The sequence below is a fragment of the Rattus norvegicus genome, chromosome 17, assembly GCF_036323735.1.
Source record: "Rattus norvegicus strain BN/NHsdMcwi chromosome 17, GRCr8, whole genome shotgun sequence".
NCBI lineage: Eukaryota > Metazoa > Chordata > Mammalia > Rodentia > Muridae > Rattus > Rattus norvegicus.
The window spans coordinates 15146764-15164748 of record NC_086035.1 but is presented as its reverse complement, the minus strand read 5'-3'; the positions used below and the strand labels follow the sequence as shown (position 1 = coordinate 15164748).

At 47.1% G+C, this 17985-nt stretch overlaps 1 protein-coding gene across 4 annotated transcripts in view; it reads left to right on the top strand.

The window, feature by feature from the left end:
* Positions 1 to 17392, top strand: part of Iars1 (isoleucyl-tRNA synthetase 1) — a 46360-nt gene extending 28968 nt beyond the window's left edge. For 3 of the 4 annotated variants that reach the window (XM_006253706.5, XM_008771533.4, XM_063276354.1), the window contains 14 exons: positions 1114 to 1205; positions 2698 to 2775; positions 3624 to 3745; positions 4445 to 4547; positions 4753 to 4836; positions 7315 to 7489; positions 7888 to 8000; positions 8611 to 8706; positions 9550 to 9726; positions 10944 to 11049; positions 13591 to 13716; positions 14522 to 14665; positions 15378 to 15530; positions 16815 to 17385. In XM_006253706.5, coding sequence (XP_006253768.1) covers positions 1114 to 1205; positions 2698 to 2775; positions 3624 to 3745; positions 4445 to 4547; positions 4753 to 4836; positions 7315 to 7489; positions 7888 to 8000; positions 8611 to 8706; positions 9550 to 9726; positions 10944 to 11049; positions 13591 to 13716; positions 14522 to 14665; positions 15378 to 15530; positions 16815 to 16897 — 1652 coding nt within the window. In that variant the 3' untranslated portion in view covers positions 16898 to 17385. Of the gene's footprint in view, positions 1 to 1113; positions 1206 to 2697; positions 2776 to 3623; positions 3746 to 4444; positions 4548 to 4752; positions 4837 to 7314; positions 7490 to 7887; positions 8001 to 8610; positions 8707 to 9549; positions 9727 to 10943; positions 11050 to 13590; positions 13717 to 14521; positions 14666 to 15377; positions 15531 to 16814 lie in introns of all 4 variants that reach the window. The other variant, NM_001100572.1, reaches the window with a different exon arrangement.
* Positions 17393 to 17985: the final 593 nt, after the last annotated feature.

The window sequence follows — 17985 nt, the reverse complement described above, 5'->3', positions numbered from 1 at the left end:
GCACTGGGTAATTTTGTCCTGGGAATGCAGACCCATTCTTGTGCAGAGGGCAATCTGAGAACCCTACCATCTTTCAGCCCCGGCTGTCATGACTTCCCATGAAGCTGAATCTAGATATCATGTACCTAAGACAGAACCCAGTCTGCCTAGGAACTAGATAGATTAGTGTCTGTGTGAGGGTCATGCATGGGAGACCAATCACACAGACAGGATAACTCCTGGCCCAGGTAAGTCCCAGCTTTGTTCACCCGCATACCCACAGAGCTGCCATCAGCAAGATGGTGAGAAAATGTGTCTATAGAGTGGCGTGGGGGCCAGCAGTTCCTATAGCTCTCTCAGGAAGAGCTGCTGCCCCAAAGTTTTGTCTTCTCTTTTTATGTGTGGGTCACTTACTCTGTAGGAGGTGAACACCGAATCTCAGGCTTCCCTGAAAGTAAAGTGCGGGAGCTCTAGACATAGAATGGGCTGGCTTTTCCTCTCCAGCAGAAGAAGCCCCGTTGTTGAAAGCACCTGTGTGGAAGTGTTTGGCCAGCCAGTGACTGTGGGCCTGAGTTGTTTTCTGTGGACCACAGTAAGAGCAGCCCTGCCCTCTGGATCTCTCCCAGTGCAACAGTGGGGCTGCCAGCCGTCTGGGTGGATCCTTTTCATTGGGGCTGCGCTGTGCGTCTGTGCTGCGCTGTGCATCGGAAGATGCTGTGCTGTGACCCGTGTCACCCAGTAGAAAGAGTGGTGTTGCCACTCCATGTGTATAGCACAAGAGTATCTCCTCAGGCATTGCCACATACCTTCTTCCTGGCAAAATGGCGCTGTACCTCTTAGCATCTAAGGCACGCTTTCTGCCATTCTAGTTGAGGCAGGAGGCAGCACAGTGGTGTGGGGCTGGGTTCTATCCCGTGTTTCCATGTAATGTGGTGACATTGAATAGGAGTTCAGTGTTTCTCATGTATGTGGGTTTGCTTGTAGCCCATTGTCATTTCTGGGTGCCCCTAAACACCCTGGTTGTCATGTCGTGTATTTGTGATACATGAGCCATCTGATTGGTTGATTCTGATTCTCATTGTTCCCTTGAATGAAGCGCTGGCCTGGGCTGCCCGACTAATATCTTACTTTTAGCTTACAGGCTGTACACTGTGGTGCCTCGCCTGGTCAAGTTCGTAGATATTCTGACCAACTGGTACGTCCGAATGAACAGGAGAAGATTAAAGGTAAGAACCGGTAGGAGGTATGAAAAGTCTGACGTTCAGGTCAAAGGTTAGGGGAAAATGTCAACTGTGATGGTGTTCGACTTTAAACCCAGTACTCAGAGGCAGAGGCAGGTGGATTTCTTGAGTTTGGGACATCATGGTCTACAGAATGAGTTCCAGGTTCTAGGAATGCCAGGCCTGCACAGAGAAACCATGTCTGCAGAAATAATGAGGGGGGGGGGGACGCTGTTTGAAAATGTCTTCTGTTTACAGTACATTAGCTGTAGCGATTGAATGTGGCAGAATAGAATGTGGCATATTTTCATGGTTCACTGTGGACAAATTACCAGGGGTGGTGTCCAAGCCTGTGCATTACTAAACTAAGCAGATATCATAGAATTCCATAAATACCATGAAGTACGTCTATATTCCTTTAAAGAAACTATTGTATGTGACTTAGAGACCTGAACAAACATCTCCTCACCCTAAATAGTATAACAGTGACAGCCAAAGAATTGCCCTGTCAAGTCCAGCTGTGTGAACCAGTGAGTTTATTGGGGTTCCTGACAGGAGACTGGGTGAGGGGTGATAGGACCATAGACAACTAAACCACGTTGTATCATCAAAAAAAAGCCCACTCCAGAATCCTAACAACTCAGGAAGCAGCTTTCCTAAGCTTCTCCACACTCGGAGGCCGCTTGGCTGGGCCGAATGACCCCACAGCCATTGACCAGCTTGTAGAGCCTCGGGAAGGGGCTTCTTAAGAGTTAGGGGGGGGTTGGGGATTTAGCTCAGTGGTAGAGCGCTTGCCTAGGAAGCGCAAGGCCCTGGGTTCGGTCCCCAGCTCCGAAAAAAAAGAACCAAAAAAAAAAAAAAAAGAGTTAGGGGTTTGCTTTACTTCCGTACTTTTCAGCCTTGCTCCTGGTGAGGTTGTCTCAGGTTGGGGGAAGGAGCCACACAGCAGCACACCTCTGTGTTTCTGTCTCCACCCAATAGTGCTCGGGTGTTTGCTGTGGGCAGAGCTCTTCCTAGCTGTTGGGGTTTTAGCGTGAGCTTGGCGTGGTCTCCAGACGCACTGGTGTGTGCAGCACGTACAGTGAGATAAGACAGAGACAAATTCCTCGCTGCAGAAAGTTTTTCCCTACCTCGAATCAGTGAAGTTGTTATAAAAGCACACAGTATACACCCTTTTATTTTTTATTTTTAAAGCAAACCCTTACCTAACTCTTCTTGTTATATTGGAATCCATCCCCCCAACTCCTTCTCCTCCAAGCCTGGCCAGTCCTTGGCTCCCACTTGCCTGACCTCCGGCAGAAATGGTCAGGGGTACAGCACACTGCTGTCTCATGCTGGCCTTCCCCCAGGGCTGATGGTTGTGGCCATTCCTCCTCCCTCCGCCCCTTTACATCCCTGTAGTACATGGTCCTGGTACGACGCCCCTTTTAATAGACGAATGTTTTGATGACTCGCTTACTACCAGCAGCTTGATATTTATCTGTCTTCTGTCCTCCAGGGGGAGAATGGCATGGAAGACTGTGTTATGGCTCTGGAGACTCTGTTCAGTGTCCTGCTTTCTCTGTGCAGACTGATGGTGAGATGCTCAACCCCTTCCAAACCCGAGCTGCCCCGGGCTACCCCTCCCTTCCACCCTGTGCCGCAGCCCCTTCACTGAGGCGTAATAGCTTATGTGCCCATCCCAAGTACTAACTGAGGTGTACGGGGTGCTCCTTCCTTTGCTGTCCACCATTTAGACACGGATCTACTCTCAGGGAGATAAGAGTATAAATCTTGATAATGCGAAGAACTCAGTAACTGTGAGTAACGCAGAGATTCCTAAACTCATACCTAAATGGGTGAGCATATACTAACTAAGCACTGATAATTAAACCGTTAATTAGATAGCACTGAGAGTTAAACTGTTAGTTAATGGCACACGAGTGGGAAATCTGCTGCTTTTCTGTATCCTATTCTGCTGCCCCTGAATAGTGTTCTGTGAGCCTGTAACATTCAGGAGATTTTGCCCTGATACAAGATCTTGGTGGCGTCTGCCTCTAACATCCTGCACCTGCGTCCCGCGATACAAGTGGGGTTTGTCTGCTTTGCAGATATGATTTCTAGACTTTGAGGTATTTAATCTCTCTGCATATCGACTTAACTGGTGCTTGTGATTTAACTGGTACTTGTTCTGGAGACCCTGGTTTGGTTTGGTTTTGGATAGCGAGATATCCAGAGATATTTTGAGTCCCGCGATGCAGCCCCACTACTGTACCTCATTCATAGGAAGTCATTTTTCTTTGGAAGGGGGTGTCTAAGTAGCAGCCTACCCCTGTGTATTGCTCTATTGTTCTTTAAAGTGACTAGTTTTCATTTCTCAGTCTAAGTGAGATCAACTGATGATGGATCTATCTGAATGATACTCTCTCCTCCATTCTGCTACAGGCCCCTTACACACCCTTTCTTACTGAACTGATGTACCAGAACCTGAAGCTGCTGATTGACCCTGCATCTATCCGGGACAAGGACACCCTCAGCATCCACTACCTCATGCTGCCTCATGTTCGGTAGGAATCAAATACAGAAGTGTCAGCCAGGCCACGGGAAGGGAAGTACATGCAGGGTCCCAAGCCCTGCAGGAAGAGATGGGGCGAGGACTCACTCCCCTGCTCTGCCTCCTGAACCCCTCCTTCCACCTCGGCTCACGCAGCTACCCCTTGGGCTGCAGGAGCCTACAGTGCCAGGAGGGATGTAGCATCCTCCTTAAGAACTGTGGTTGGGGGGCTGGAGAGATGGCTCAGTGGTTAAGAGCACTGACTGCTCTTCCAGAGATCCTGAGTTCAAATCCCAGCAACCACATGGTGGCTCACAACCTCTGTAATGTGATCCGATGCCCTCTTCTGGTGTGTCTGAAGACAGCAACAGTGTACTTTTTTTTTTTCTTTTTGTTTTTCGGAGCTGGGGACCGAACCCAGGGCCTTGCACTTGCTAGGCAAGCACTCTACCACTGAGCTAAATCCCCAACCCCAACAGTGTACTTATATATAATAAATAAATCTTTAAAAAAAAATTGTGGTTGGGTGAGGTGTGAATGCAACCTTTGGGTAACCCCGGAACACAGTGTGTGCCCCTGAGGGTGCCGTCCTCTCTCAGTTATCACTGGAGACCTAGCCTGACCCTCTTCCTCACACCACATACATGTAACCACGTCAGGTTTTCACCTTTTAAAAGCAATGACCTTCCGTACTCCTGTGTTTATCAATCAGAGAGGAGCTGATTGACAAGAAAACTGAGAACGCCGTGTCTAGAATGCAGTCCGTGATTGAGCTTGGGAGAGTGATTCGAGACCGGAAAACTATTCCAATAAAGGTGCGTGCAGAATTGTATGCAGACATCGGTTTGACACAGACTTTCAGGCAGTGGCATAAATCTTTACCCTTTCCTGCAGTAGGATATGAGTGACTTGGCCCCCGTTTAGCTAAATATTCAAGACTTTAGCCAGACAGATGAGCATTCAACATTTTGCTGACTGGAAGAATTAACCGTTAGTTCATGTCCCCTCCCTTCCCTCTAGTATCCCTTGAAGGAAATTGTCGTCATCCACCAAGACCCAGAAGCTCTTGAGGATATCAAGTCCTTGGAGAAGTATATCATTGAGGTAAGTCAGTGCCCAGTCCAGTCAGAAGGTTTTTTTTTCCTAGAAGGTTTTTTGGGTTTTTTTTTTTGGTTTTTGTTTTCGTTTTTGTTTGTTTGTTTGTTTGTTTGTTTTTGTAAATTGCTATGTGCATAACCATCCAAGAAAGTGTGTGCAGTCTGTGGGTCTCTTTACTCTCATCTACTTCTCTTCCTCAGAGTAAATGTTTGTGATTAACAGAAAAGCTTTGCTTCTTCAAATGATGAACTATAGCCATTTGCCGTTTGTGAATGTGCTAGGCGTTGTGTGTGTCTGACACAAGGTGGGCCAATGATCACCCTCCCTTGCTCCGGGCTTTCATTTGCCTTCTGAGGATGGCTCCTGGACTTTACACATTTATGCACCTATATAGCTCTGTATGTAGCCTTTGAGGGTGTTGAGAGCAGGGCCTTCCTTTGCAGCTTAGGCTAGTTTTAGACTCAGTTCTCCTGTCTTGGCCTTCAGTGTGCTGGGATCAGAGCAAACGTCACTACCCCCAGTGCTATAATATAGTATTATGCACATCAGTTTACGGATGTTGAGTGCCTGAGTACGGATGTGTGTGCATTCGTGCATGTGCGTCTTGGATGTATTTCAGAAGTAGAATTTGGTTTCAGAAGGATAGTGCACACTGTTGGTAGCTGGGTAATGGATTAAATTCACAGGATACTTATTTTCCTGTGTTTTAAAAGATTAGGGGCCCGAAACTGATAAAGGAGTTGGGGTCACTTACAATTTGTCCAAACCAGGAAGGGGACGACTCCTGGTTCCTTCCCTTTTCTGTAGCCAAGCTACAGTTTTAGAGTAAGAATAACACAGAGTCATTGGGACCTGTTTGTTGTCCATTTAAGCTGTCGGAACTCTGAGTGTCTCCTGTCTGTTAAGTTCCCAGTGGGGTTCTCTTCCCACAGCAAGGGATTATGGGGGAAAGCACTTTTTTGCAGTACATTGTCTCAGTAGTCCAGTGGGGGCAGGTGGTGTCTGGTGGGGACAGGAGTCTCTAATGACCCCTTACAGTGCCACTGATCCTCTCAAGGCTTCATTCTGTGGTATTTTTAAAACAAACATGTTTCTAATTTTAAAATTCATTACTGTTTCAAAACAGATAATACTTTAAGTATATCATTTCAGTAAATATTAATTTCTGTATGTTTTATTTCTTTCTTTCTTTGTTTTTGAGACAGAGTTTCTGTTTGTGTAGCCCTGGCTGTCCTGGAACTTACTCTGTAGACCAGGCTTGCCTTGAACTCAGAGAGATCCACCTGCCTCTGCCTCCCTAACCCTGAGTGCTGGGATTAAAGGTGAGAGCCACCACTGTCTGGCCTGTATTTGATTTTTAATTACCTGGGAATTTCAGACAAACATTAGAAGCCACAAAGTGAGATTTTATCTTTTAATTTAATACCTTGTAGACTCACACACATTATCATCTGTTCACTGTATAGCACAGGCTTGCTTTGTAGCCTTTAGCCCAGACATGAGCAGTCCCCCTGCCTCAGGCTCCCACACGCTGACATTTTGTAGATAGAATAGCAGACCTCTGTATTGCGGTCATTTTCCTTACTTGGTCCTCTCTGTTTCTGTGTCTCACACTGTGCCATCGCTGGCCCAGGTTATGGGAATTTGACACTAGCATAGTGGCATGAAGCACTGTCGTCCCACACCTGGTTAAATGCTAATGATCATGCTCAGGATTGCTTGTGCGAGTTTACCCCTGAGAGATGGGGTTTATATTTCAGCCTCCCCCTCCCCCTCTTTATTTTTGGTTTTTGAAACAGGGTCTCCATGTAGACCAGGTTGTCTTTGAACTCACAGAGATCCTCCTGCCTCTGTGCTGTGAATGCTGAGATTAAAGACATGCACCAGTACCAACCTTGGCGTCTTCTTTAATTCACTTGATTGGTCTCCATAGGAACATTGTATTTGTGCCCAGTGTCAGAATCGTGGACCCTTTCCCCCTTCCTATAAGGAAAGGCTAATCTCTCTCATCGTTCACTTCTGTTCCCCTTACAGTCTGATTCTTTACTGGCAATCACAAATATATTTTCTGCCTGTGGGTTTGCCTTCTTTAGACATTTCCTGTAAGAACAGTTTGTCGTCTACTGTGTTGGTCTTGTGTTGCTTATCATGGCGTTTGTAGAGTTCATTCACATTGTAGCAAAGGGTAGTACTTAGTTCCCTTATGTTGCTAGATGCTCCAGCATGAATTTAAACCATGCTCTATTTACCTAGTCACACCTACCTCTGTTCACTGTGTGGTGCTGGGGATCCAAACCAGGGCCTCGAGCCTGCACATCACCGATGTGCACACCTCAGCCCCACCCATTCCGCGGCTGACTGGCATTCGGGTTCTGTCTGCCTTTTGCCCCTTATGAGCCCTGGTACTGGCGCTCGTCTCCATGTCTCACGTGACGCAGATTTCTGTGCCTCACACTCTCGATTTTCCTTTCGCACTCACTGTAGGAACTAAATGTTCGAAAAGTTACACTGTCTACTGATAAAAACAAGTATGGCATTCGACTGAGGGCTGAGCCAGATCACATGGTCCTTGGGAAACGTCTGAAGGGAGCCTTTAAAGCAGTGATGGTGGCCGTAAAGCAGCTGAGCAATGAGGAGCTGGAGCAGTTTCAGAAGAGTGGTGGGTATCTGCCCCCTGTCCAAGGACCGCTCCCTCTTTAGACGATGCTTCCCTCTTTCTTAAAACCTTCATCCTGTTCGTAAGAGCACAACTGTCAATTCCGGTAACTTTCCCGGACAGGTGCCTGGCATCCCAACGTGCTATCGTAGCTTCTGGGTGCTGGTATCCTGTTATAATCCGCCTCCTTTCTCTCCAGTTACATACACTCAGCCTCAATGCAGTAGCTTTCCTGAAGGTGGTAGGTACATCAGCCATCAGTGCTCTCCACACCTCCTCCTGCTTGTCCCAGCACTTCACATTGCCCCTCATTTCACTTGCACCAACCCTTGCTAGCCAGCAGAATGCCAGGGTCATCCCGGGAGGAAACACGGCATGCTAATAGTCTGCCTTTCCCACAGGGAGCATCGTCGTGGAAGGCCATGAATTACACGAAGAAGATATTCGTCTCATGTACACCTTTGACCAGGCCACAGGAGGCACTGCACAGTTTGAAGCACACTCTGATGCTCAGGTATTTTTGTGATCCCTCAAAGATTGTTTGGTATTGATTGATTGGCTGATTGTTTGGTTGTCTGATTGGTGTTTTTGAGACAAGGTCATGTAGCTCTCTCTGGCCTTGGACTCATTCTGTAAGAGTGTCCTGGAACTTCTTCCTCTAACTCTGGGGAGTATAGGGACTACAGTCTTGAGACATCGTCTCCAGCCTCCTAGAATATTCTTCACCAACAGACGAGACCATGGGCGAGTAGTTTACCATGCCTGGCATCAGTCAGTTCCCTCCTGAGCTGCTCTGCATGGATCCTCACCCTTTGCACTTGTTTATCAGATGCTTAAGTGAGCATTGTGATCTGTTCTTGTGGATTATTGTCCTAGTTATTGGGTTGCACAAAAATGAGCAAAATTACAAAACACACGGAAGGTTGGGAGCCTCCGTGTAGGTCCCGCAACGTCACCAGGGTGTGTGTGGAGGTCAGAGGACAAAGAGCGGGGATCAGTTTTCCCACCCCACCATGTCAGTTCCAGGGATAATCTCTAGGCCCACCTGCCAGCCCTAGCTGTAGTTCCCTGAGTTAGACGGACTTGATTTTATTCCACTGCCACTCGCTCTGTTCTTTCTATAGGCTTTAGTTCTCTTAGATGTCACACCTGACCAGTCAATGGTGGACGAAGGCATGGCTCGGGAAGTCATCAATCGCATCCAGAAGCTTCGCAAGAAGGTCAGTTTGTTCCTTCAGGGCTACACTGTAGATTCAGGCTTGTATTAGATTTATTTAGAGTGTTGGGGAAGACAGACAAGGCAGGCGGTATAAACCATAGCTATCAGTTGGTGATGATGATTCATTAATCTCCTCTGATTGTGCTCTGCAGGGAATGCAGGCCCCTCCCTCCTTCTCTACCCACTCCCCGGCTGACCAAGGCCTTTTAGCTTGTCCATCCTTCTTCCATTCCCTCAGGCTTCCACAAGGCTTGTACAAAATTATCTTCAGAAAGATCTCTGAAGCTGCTGCAGAGGGTAACCAGAGATGATAGAGGGTGTACAAGACAGACAAAAGGCCCCTAGCTGAGGAGAGGGATTGCGGGGTCTGTGCAGTCTGTGGTGGTTTTCCTTGTTAAGACAGGTGCAAAAGGTGCACTGGGCCTTGGCCTGAAGGAAAGGCATCACCGAGCCTCTTAGGTCTGAGAGTCAGAAAGCTTACTCCTAGGGACAGGGCTGATTAGGAGAGCTGCCATGGGTGCTCCTCCCTAACCAGGCTTCAGGGCGCACGGTTCACGTCCGAGGCCGGCACTGCAGCAGGGCAGCTGCCTTGGAGCTTTTCGATTAACTTTGCTAATCTATTTCGTCACTCATGAGGGGCCGACTACACCAGGGAAGGGCACTCGGCCTGTTGGCCCATAGAGAAAAGTGGGTAAAAGAACATAGAACAGCAGATGCCCGTCTCTCACATGACCTGAGTAGAGTGAACCTGAGATCAGCACACACTTGCTCTCCTTCAACAGTACCTTTAGTCTGGGAGAACAAGATGTACTTCTCTTCTACGTCTTTCTGTATGCTATTTCAGTGCAACCTGGTTCCGACGGATGAAATAACAGTTTACTATAATGCCAAATCTGAAGGAAGATACTTGAGTAATGTCATCGAAAGCCACACTGACTTCATATATGCCACTATCAAAGCTCCCTTGAAGCCCTATCCAGTTCCTACATCAGATAATATCCTTATTCAAGAGCAAACACAGGTGAGTGGTGTGGAAATACTGGTGATCCTTACTGGATTTTGCTTTACATTTATATAGTTAAATCTTGGTGAATTCCAGCCACTGTCTCACTTTTTCTCTTGCCATGGTATTTAATACTCTTGACACAAATAACTTCCAGTTCAAACAGCAGCCCACTGTGGTGGGGAAGGGAAGGGCTGGTGACAGGAGCATGGGGCAGCCGGTTGCTTTATGTCCACAGTGAGGACACTGGGAGAGCAAACGCTGGCCGGGCGGATTGGACTCAGTCGCTTTCCACTTCTGTGTAGCACAGAACCAAGGGAGGATGGTGCTGCTGCCTCTAGGGTGAGGCGTCCCACAATGAACCCCTCAAGATAGTCTCTCGGTGTGCCCAGAGGGCAACCCCAGAGCCTGTCAGCAGCAGACAGATGAGTGTGGACCGAGATGCTGTTTCGCATGCTCGGTGGTTCGGTGGCTCCGAGAGGAAGGCCAGGAGAGGAGGGCAAGGAAGGCAGCAGAAGCTTCTTCAGGGTAGTTTTGTCACAGAAGGCAGCCAAGGTGGGGAAAGGTCTATGCTGACCTATTTTGTCTAAACCGGAAGAGAGGATGCTGTGGATCCAGATAATTTTCATGAAAACATAAACGACAGTTGACCTAATTATTCAGCTCGTTGCTAGTGTGTGGTGTGTGCTTGGCGGAACTTCCTGCTATGGGCAGTATTTTTAGAAAAAAAAATTTTTTTATCTTTTTGAGATTAATACAATGACTCCATTTCTCCCTCCTTTTCCTCCTTCCAAACCCTCCTATATACCCATCCCTGCTCTCCTTCAAATTCATGGCCTCTTTAAACAGTACTTTTTGATGTACTATGAAAATGTGTCACCAAGACATAAAAAAATACTGGCCCTTAATTCAAATATATCCTTTATTCTCCCATTTTCCTCCTTATTCCTAATAGTAGGACAGATGAGGAAGGGTGGAAGGTGTCAATTGTCTTCTCAAGTGACAGTCACATTATTGTCTCATTCTCTGTCTTACGTATTGCTTACTTTCTGGACTTACTGAAAACGAGCGTGTACCATGTAGTTAGAGAGCAGTGTCTTTGAGAGCAGGCGAGGAGACCGAGTTTGTAGCTGCAGCGCCAGCTCTAAGGAGATCACGATCCTCCCGAGCAGGGGTTGTGTGTGCCTTGCCGTGGGGCCCCGCATGACCGTGCTGATCACACTCTCTCCGCTCAGTTAAAGGGGTACGAGCTGGAAATCACGATCACCAGAGGATCCTGTGTGCCTGGGCCCGCTTGTGCTTATGTGAACCTTAACATTTGTGCAAATGGCACTGAGCAAGGTAAGTGCAGGAACCGCACTGTGCGTGCCTTCCTTTATTTACCCATGTGCTCCCGACGCTCAGTCTCCGACCCACCATCCACTCCCCTCCGCCTGAGAGTTGGGATTACAAGTGTCTTCCACTATTTTAGTTAATTCCTTAACGATCTTTAAAGCAGTCATAAGAGAATCGGTAAAATTCGATAACTTTCATCTCGTCACCAAGTCAGTCCTTTTAACATAATGTATGATGGGCCCATGTTTGTCCTGCTGAGTCCACCTAGCACCCCAAGTGGTCTGCAAAAGCGAGCATCTTATCGGTAGAGAGAAGGGTAGTCCGTGAGGAGTCGTGAGACTAAATGACAGCAGTGGGCGGTTCCTCTGATCTGCGTCTACCTCACTTAACCAGTGGAGAAATGCCCCAGTGAAGTCCTGCTTCCTCTGGAGAATAGATCAGGACGGGGCAACTCAGCAAGGTGGAGTTACTAGACAGTAATTGTTCTCTTCCACCCAAACCCAGCGGGAAAGAAAACCCGGCAACTACACTCCACAGATACCCACACCAAGGCCAAGACAGCAAAGCTAGGCTCAGTCGCCACAGTTGTCATAGAGGAGAACAGACCTTGCTTCATTATGACCTTGTAGTTCAAGCCCTTCTGCAGGGTAATGTCGAGGAGAGTGTAACTAAGCAGGTGTACTCAAGACTACATGGCAGTAATGAGGTCAGACACCACACAAGCGTCAACCTGGAGCCCATTTTGAGCAATAAAATGGCATTGTGTTTCTGATCAGAGAGGTGGGAGCTCCTTCAGTTCTTGCCCTACCTTCTGCATCGGAGTCCCCGCACTCAGTCTGATGTTGGCTTCTTGCTTCCTCATCTGTGTTGGTCAGGCTCTGGCCGAGCCTCTCAGGGGACAGCTGTATGAGGCTCCTGTCAGCATGCACCTCTTGGCATCAGCAGTATTGTCTGGGTTTGGTGTCTGCGGATGGGATGGATGCCCAAGTGCGGCAGTCTCTGGATGGCCTTTTCTTCAGTCTTGGCTCCACTCCTTGTCCCTGCATTTCCTTTAGACAGGAGCAATTCTGGGTTAATATTTTTTTTTTTTTTTTTGGTTCTTTTTTTCGGAGCTGGGGACCGAACCCAGGGCCTTGCACTTCCTGGGTAAGCGCTCTACCACTGAGCTAAATCCCCAGCCCCACTGGGTTAATATTTTTTGAGATGGGTGGGTGACCCCATCCCTCACCTGGGGGCTGTGCCTATCCACTGGATATGGTCCCTGCAGGTTCTGTCTCTCCTCTGTTGGCTTTATAGTCTTTCATGACAGCATTCATCTGTTCACGAAGTTTCCAACCTCATGTCCTGATGTCTCAGAAACTCCACTTCCTAATAGTGTTTTTGTCCACTAGAATTTCTACATAGTCATTGGGAAAAGGTAGGGGTGATACACTAATATTCAGATCACAGCACTTAGCTTCCTGAATCTGTACATGTGTGTGTTTGGGCAACTGTATGTCTTCTCCTGGGGAGATGAGAAGAAACATCTATTTACCCCATAGAGTAACCGTGACAGAGCAAAGAAATTCATCCATGCAAGTCTGCCTAAGCCCACACACGAAGGCCAGGCCTGGCAGCATGCACCTGTAATCCTAGTGCCGGGAAGGCTAGTATTTGGCCAGCCTGATCTACAGTGTGATCTCCTGGCCAATGAGAGACCCTGGTTTGTTTGCTTTCTTAGTGGACTTTGTCTAAGGAACAACACATGGGGTTGTCAAAACTTCTGCCCTCCACATAAATGTAAACACACACACACACACACACACACACACACACACACACACACACACCACATTTGCAGCATAGAGAACAAATCAAGTTCCTCTCCTCCTCTCCTCAGGCGGCCAGAGTTCTCTACTACATCTGTGTTGATAGCAAAGACTCAAGACCTTTTATTTCGGAAAAACATGTTAGTTCTTGACACTAAAAAATCACTGTATAAAAGAGAAAATTGACCCATTGAACTTTGCCAGAATGAAAGGCTCTGCACAGTTTTTGAAAAAATTTATTAAATTTACTCCAAGAAGGCTGAAAACAAGATACAGAATAAGAAGTCTTTAACACCAGAGCAGGAAAAGACGTGATATTTAAATAGTAATGAAGCAGTCTGATAGGAACTCATGGTAAGCCTAACTGAACACACAGTCCAATTAGAAAAAGGGTAATTTATTCAGGAGGCTATACAAATTATAGTAGCATACATGGAACAATTTGATATCTTTAGCCACTAGGGAATTGAACGTTTTAAAAAAAAATCTAGTGACATGGTATTTTTACTTATGAGATAATTATAAAAGTTTGAGTCTTGAAAAGGATGAGTCAAAATGACAGAAGGCTTGGTAGTTTTATTCCTTGGCCCACTGAGGTTTGCCCAGCCCCCAGTAAGCGGGAATGTGGCATTTGCTTGTGTGAGGGTTGGACACCCCTTTGCATCACCTAACTTCCAAATTTAACTTTTTCTTTAAGTCTTAGTTCACTAAGTGAGATCTTATTTTTGTGGCTTTCCAGGTGGAGTGTTACTCCTGGAGAATCCGAAGGGTGATAATCAGTTGAACCTTGAGAAGCTGAAGAGCGTCATTACCAGCATATTCGGTGTTAAAAGCACAGGGCTGTCAGTCTTCAACGGTGGAACAGGTATGTGGAGAGCCAGAGGACAGCTTATCATTTGGTGTCTGCCGTGCAGCAGATTCCTGTCTCTGGACAACTGGCTCTTTAGCAGTGTCTACCTGCCGTGTCTCTCCTGTGGCATGGCAGACACCTGGGTCATACAGGAAGCCCTCACCCTCCCTGTCCCTGTTAGCCATGGGACAGATCAGGACTCAGCCCTCCTGCTGAGCTGTGAGTTTATCCCAGTTCCTGAGCCTTACAGAATCCACACCTACCAAGCAGAAGGCCATGGGTTCGGTCCCCAGCATCTATCTCACCCCACCCCCCAACACACACACACACACACACACACACACACACACACACACACACAAATGCTAAATGAAGAATATTTTTGCATCACTCGGATTATCTGTCTACATTTTCCCCCCAAGACAGGTTGCCCCCCCTCCGTTCCACCCCCTCAACCAGGCTGACCTGGAACTCACAGAGAGCCACCTGTCTCTGCTTTTAATTAATTTAATCTGCTGGGATTAAAGGCATATGCCACCACTGCTTGTCCCAGCCCACCTATTCGTAAGGCTGTCTCTGCAGAGCTGAAGGTAGAGAGTGCCCTTAGCATGCAAAAGCCCTGGGTTCAAGCTCATCTGCCAAAAAAAAAAAAAAAAAACAGTTGCCTACTCTTGGGTCTCATTAAAGCCTGGCTTTGCAGAGGAAGCAGCATTCTTCAGAAAATTAATGAAAGCGCCACTGAGGGTGGATAATAGTGATGTTGGAAGTGAATGCCGGTAAAATAGAAGAAAGCAGCTGACTTCAGAATTGCTTCTTCTAGAATTACAGAACCAGACTGACTTGCTGAGCCTCAGTGGAAGGACGCTGTGTGTGACTGCAGGAGCATCCCTGGCTCCAGCCAGCAGCCCCAGCACCCTTCTCTGTCAGTACATCAACCTGCAGCTCGTGAACGCAGAGCCACAAGGTATGTGCATCCTCTGTGCTCAACTCATGAAGCATGGGCATCAGGGCTCCCTCCCAGGCTCAACTCCCTGACCCAGCCTTCAGGTCTTCAGATCAGCGTCAATGGACGCCAGCCAGGCATGGTGGTGCACGCTCACCTGCAATCCCAGCACTCAGGGACGAGGCTGGAAGGTCACAAGTTTGAGGCCACCGTGGGCTGCGCGGTGAGACCTCACCTCTCCATGTTAATGATCAAACTGTTGACTCCCATGCTGCTTCAGGGCACGCAGTTTTGTTGTTGTTTTGGTTTCTTGGTACCTTTCTGTAGAAAGACTACCATCCTTTTGACAGTCGGAAAACAAAAATACCCTCAAAGGTGAAAATTACCTCTACGTGCCTGAACTATTGATTTGGCAATGGGAGCTTGATAGTTTCTTGAAATCTGCCCTGAAACGGTGGACACCATTGTTCACGGTTCTGCTGGAATCCTTGTCTCTTTACTGCACTGAAGTTAGGTTTCCCTGCAGCTGACTGTCGTGTGTCAGTTTCTCTCATTCCCCCTCTTCTCACCTCTGTGAACGTCTGCACATCCTGTGCCTCCAGCTTGTCCACAGTTGTCAGACCCTGCACCCACTTCATAGCCTTCCGACTTGCGGGTTGGCACTGTCCGCCATTGCAGCTGGCGGTGGAACATGAGCTCTTGGGAATAACCCAGTTCCTTCTTCCCTCCCTAGAGTGTTTAACAGGAACTGTGGGCACCCTCCTGCTTGAAAACCCACTTGGACAGAACGGGCTCACCCACCAAGGGCTTGTGTACGAAGCAGCCAAGGTGTTTGGACTGCGCAGCCGGAGGCTAAAGCTGTTCCTGAATGAGACTCAGACACAAGGTGAGGTGGCCGCGACCTCCGGAAGGCGTCTGGTACTGGCAACTGTGTTTGATCTGCGAAAAAGAAGTTTTGAGTGTTTGTCTCGTTCTGTTTGTTTTTGCAGTTTCCTTAGAAATTAACCACAATATAGTTAAAAATAACAGTAACCTAACAGAGAGGCGTAGCTGAGGGCAAGACGCCTAGCCTGGGCAAGATGGGAGTACTCCTGGTCACACGTCGTTAAATTAAAGTGGGGATAAGAGTTCATTTCTTTAGAATTAACCTGAACATTCATACTTCTAGGTAAAGCATTATTATTTACTGACTTTAAGTTTAAAACCAGCCTCTTCAGGAATCAACTCTGATTGGAAACTTTTAGCCGATAGTCCAGCTGACCCCTTCCCTTTTCAGTCATGCATCTCCCACAGATCAAGAACAAGTATTGACGTGTTTCTCAAGGTTTCTCACGTATGCCTCTCTACGGCCCACTTCCATTGCCCTGGTCTAAATTTTCCTCTGTCCTGCTGCATTCTGGATTTTTCGGGCTTGATTGATATCTCTCTCTCTCTCTCTCTCTCTCTCTCTCTCTCTCTCTCTCTCTCATCAGATGTCTCTAGATTTAGCTTCTTTCAGGATTTCCCTTGTCTTTGGTGTCCTGCAGTCTGACTGTAAGAGGCTTAAGTTCATCATATGATGTGAGCTGGTCGTCTGTGTGCTGCCACCACCACTTCTGATACCAACACGGCCTCAGGCATTTCATAAAACCACCTTCAGATCCTGTAATTTGCCAGAAGGATTCCATACTCACAAATTGATTATTATATCAGAGAAAGAGATGGGACGGGCAGAATGGAAGATCCCTAAATAGGGATTCAAGTCATCCTTTCCTCATGGAGGAATGGCCAGTGTTACCTCCTCGGATCCCCAGTAGTGACCACATGGTTTCACCACCCAGGGAAGCTTGGTACAACTTTGTATCCAGAGCTTTGTTGAGGATTAATGTATAGGCTCGATTAATTCAGTGCCTGCATGGTTGTCTTTTGTCTCACAAGTTACCAAGCAGTCCACACACTTCACAGCTCCCTGCCCTGAGTCACCTCACTAACACACGCTAACATATAATCAAAGCCCTACTGTCAGCAACAAGGACACGCCAGGAGTTTAAAGATTCCCCCTAGGAGCTAGGACTAAAGTCAGAGTGATCTTAGGCTGGGGCTCAAGATAAGCAGTTAACATTTTTTTAAAAAATATGTTTAGTCGCAATATATAGAATATTGACTTTTTGACCAATTTTCTGTCTTCTAGAAATTACAGAAGATATCCCAATGAAGACTTTGAATATGAAGACTGTATATGTTTCTGTCTTGCCAACGACTGCAGATGGCTAACAGTTAGTTATCAGTATGCCCTCAGTCAGCCTGCCTTCCTGAATCTGCCCATCTCCTTACACACACACACACACACACACACACACACACACACACACACACACACACAGAGGCTCAGTGACGGTGTCTCCCTGGGACTCGTGTCTAATATGCTGCTTTGAACCTTCAATTCAAATGGGGATTGACTGACTTGAGACCTCACATAATGTTCACATTTAACCTTAAACACCTATGCAGTCCTGTGGGGGAGGGTCCTAACGTTACCTCAGCACCACAAAGCTTATTTCTATACTCGAGTTCTTCAGTACAGAAAGCGGAAGTGGTTTAAATGGCATAGTACATATACATACATATATATATAGCCTTGTAAAACTGATTTGTGACCTTGTGAAGAAATGGATATGTTATATATTTCTGCTACCTGGATTTTCCTGGGTAATTTGATGAAATATTTTAAGTTTGATTAAATCAAAGTAAACACTCTCTCAGATACTGTATTGGAAGTAATTATTCTCTCATAGTTTAATGAAACTTGAAATTTGTAATCTTTGAAAGGCTAAACCACATCTCCATATTAAGACAGTGAATGGAACATCGAATATTACCTCTTTCCAAGATTCTGGGTCCTCAAAGGAGCAGCCGCCAAGACAAAATGAGATGGTTGTACACACCCTTACTGGAGGAGACGTACGTGAAGGGTAATGTGTGCCACTAGGAGCAGGTGTTAGAGAGACTTCACACTCACATGGTCTGACAGGAGAAAAGGAAGGAGAGTGATCGGGGGAAGCCTGGAGAGCTGTGCGGCGACGCTGGGGTGCAGAGGAGTGTGGACCACAGCAGAATCAAGGACCATCGCTAGAAAAAGATGCACTGCCAAGGGAGGAAGCGGGAACAGAGGGCGGCCAGAGCTCAAAGGTTCCACTGTGCAGAGCTGGGTCTTCACGTCAGCTCGCCTAGCCTCACTCAGGGCTCATTTATAGCATGGGCTTTTTTGTTTTTGAGTCGTGTTTTTTTTTGTTTTTTTTTTTTTTTTGGTTCTTTTTTTCGGAGCTGGGGACCGAATCCAGGGCCTTGCGCTTCCTAGGTAA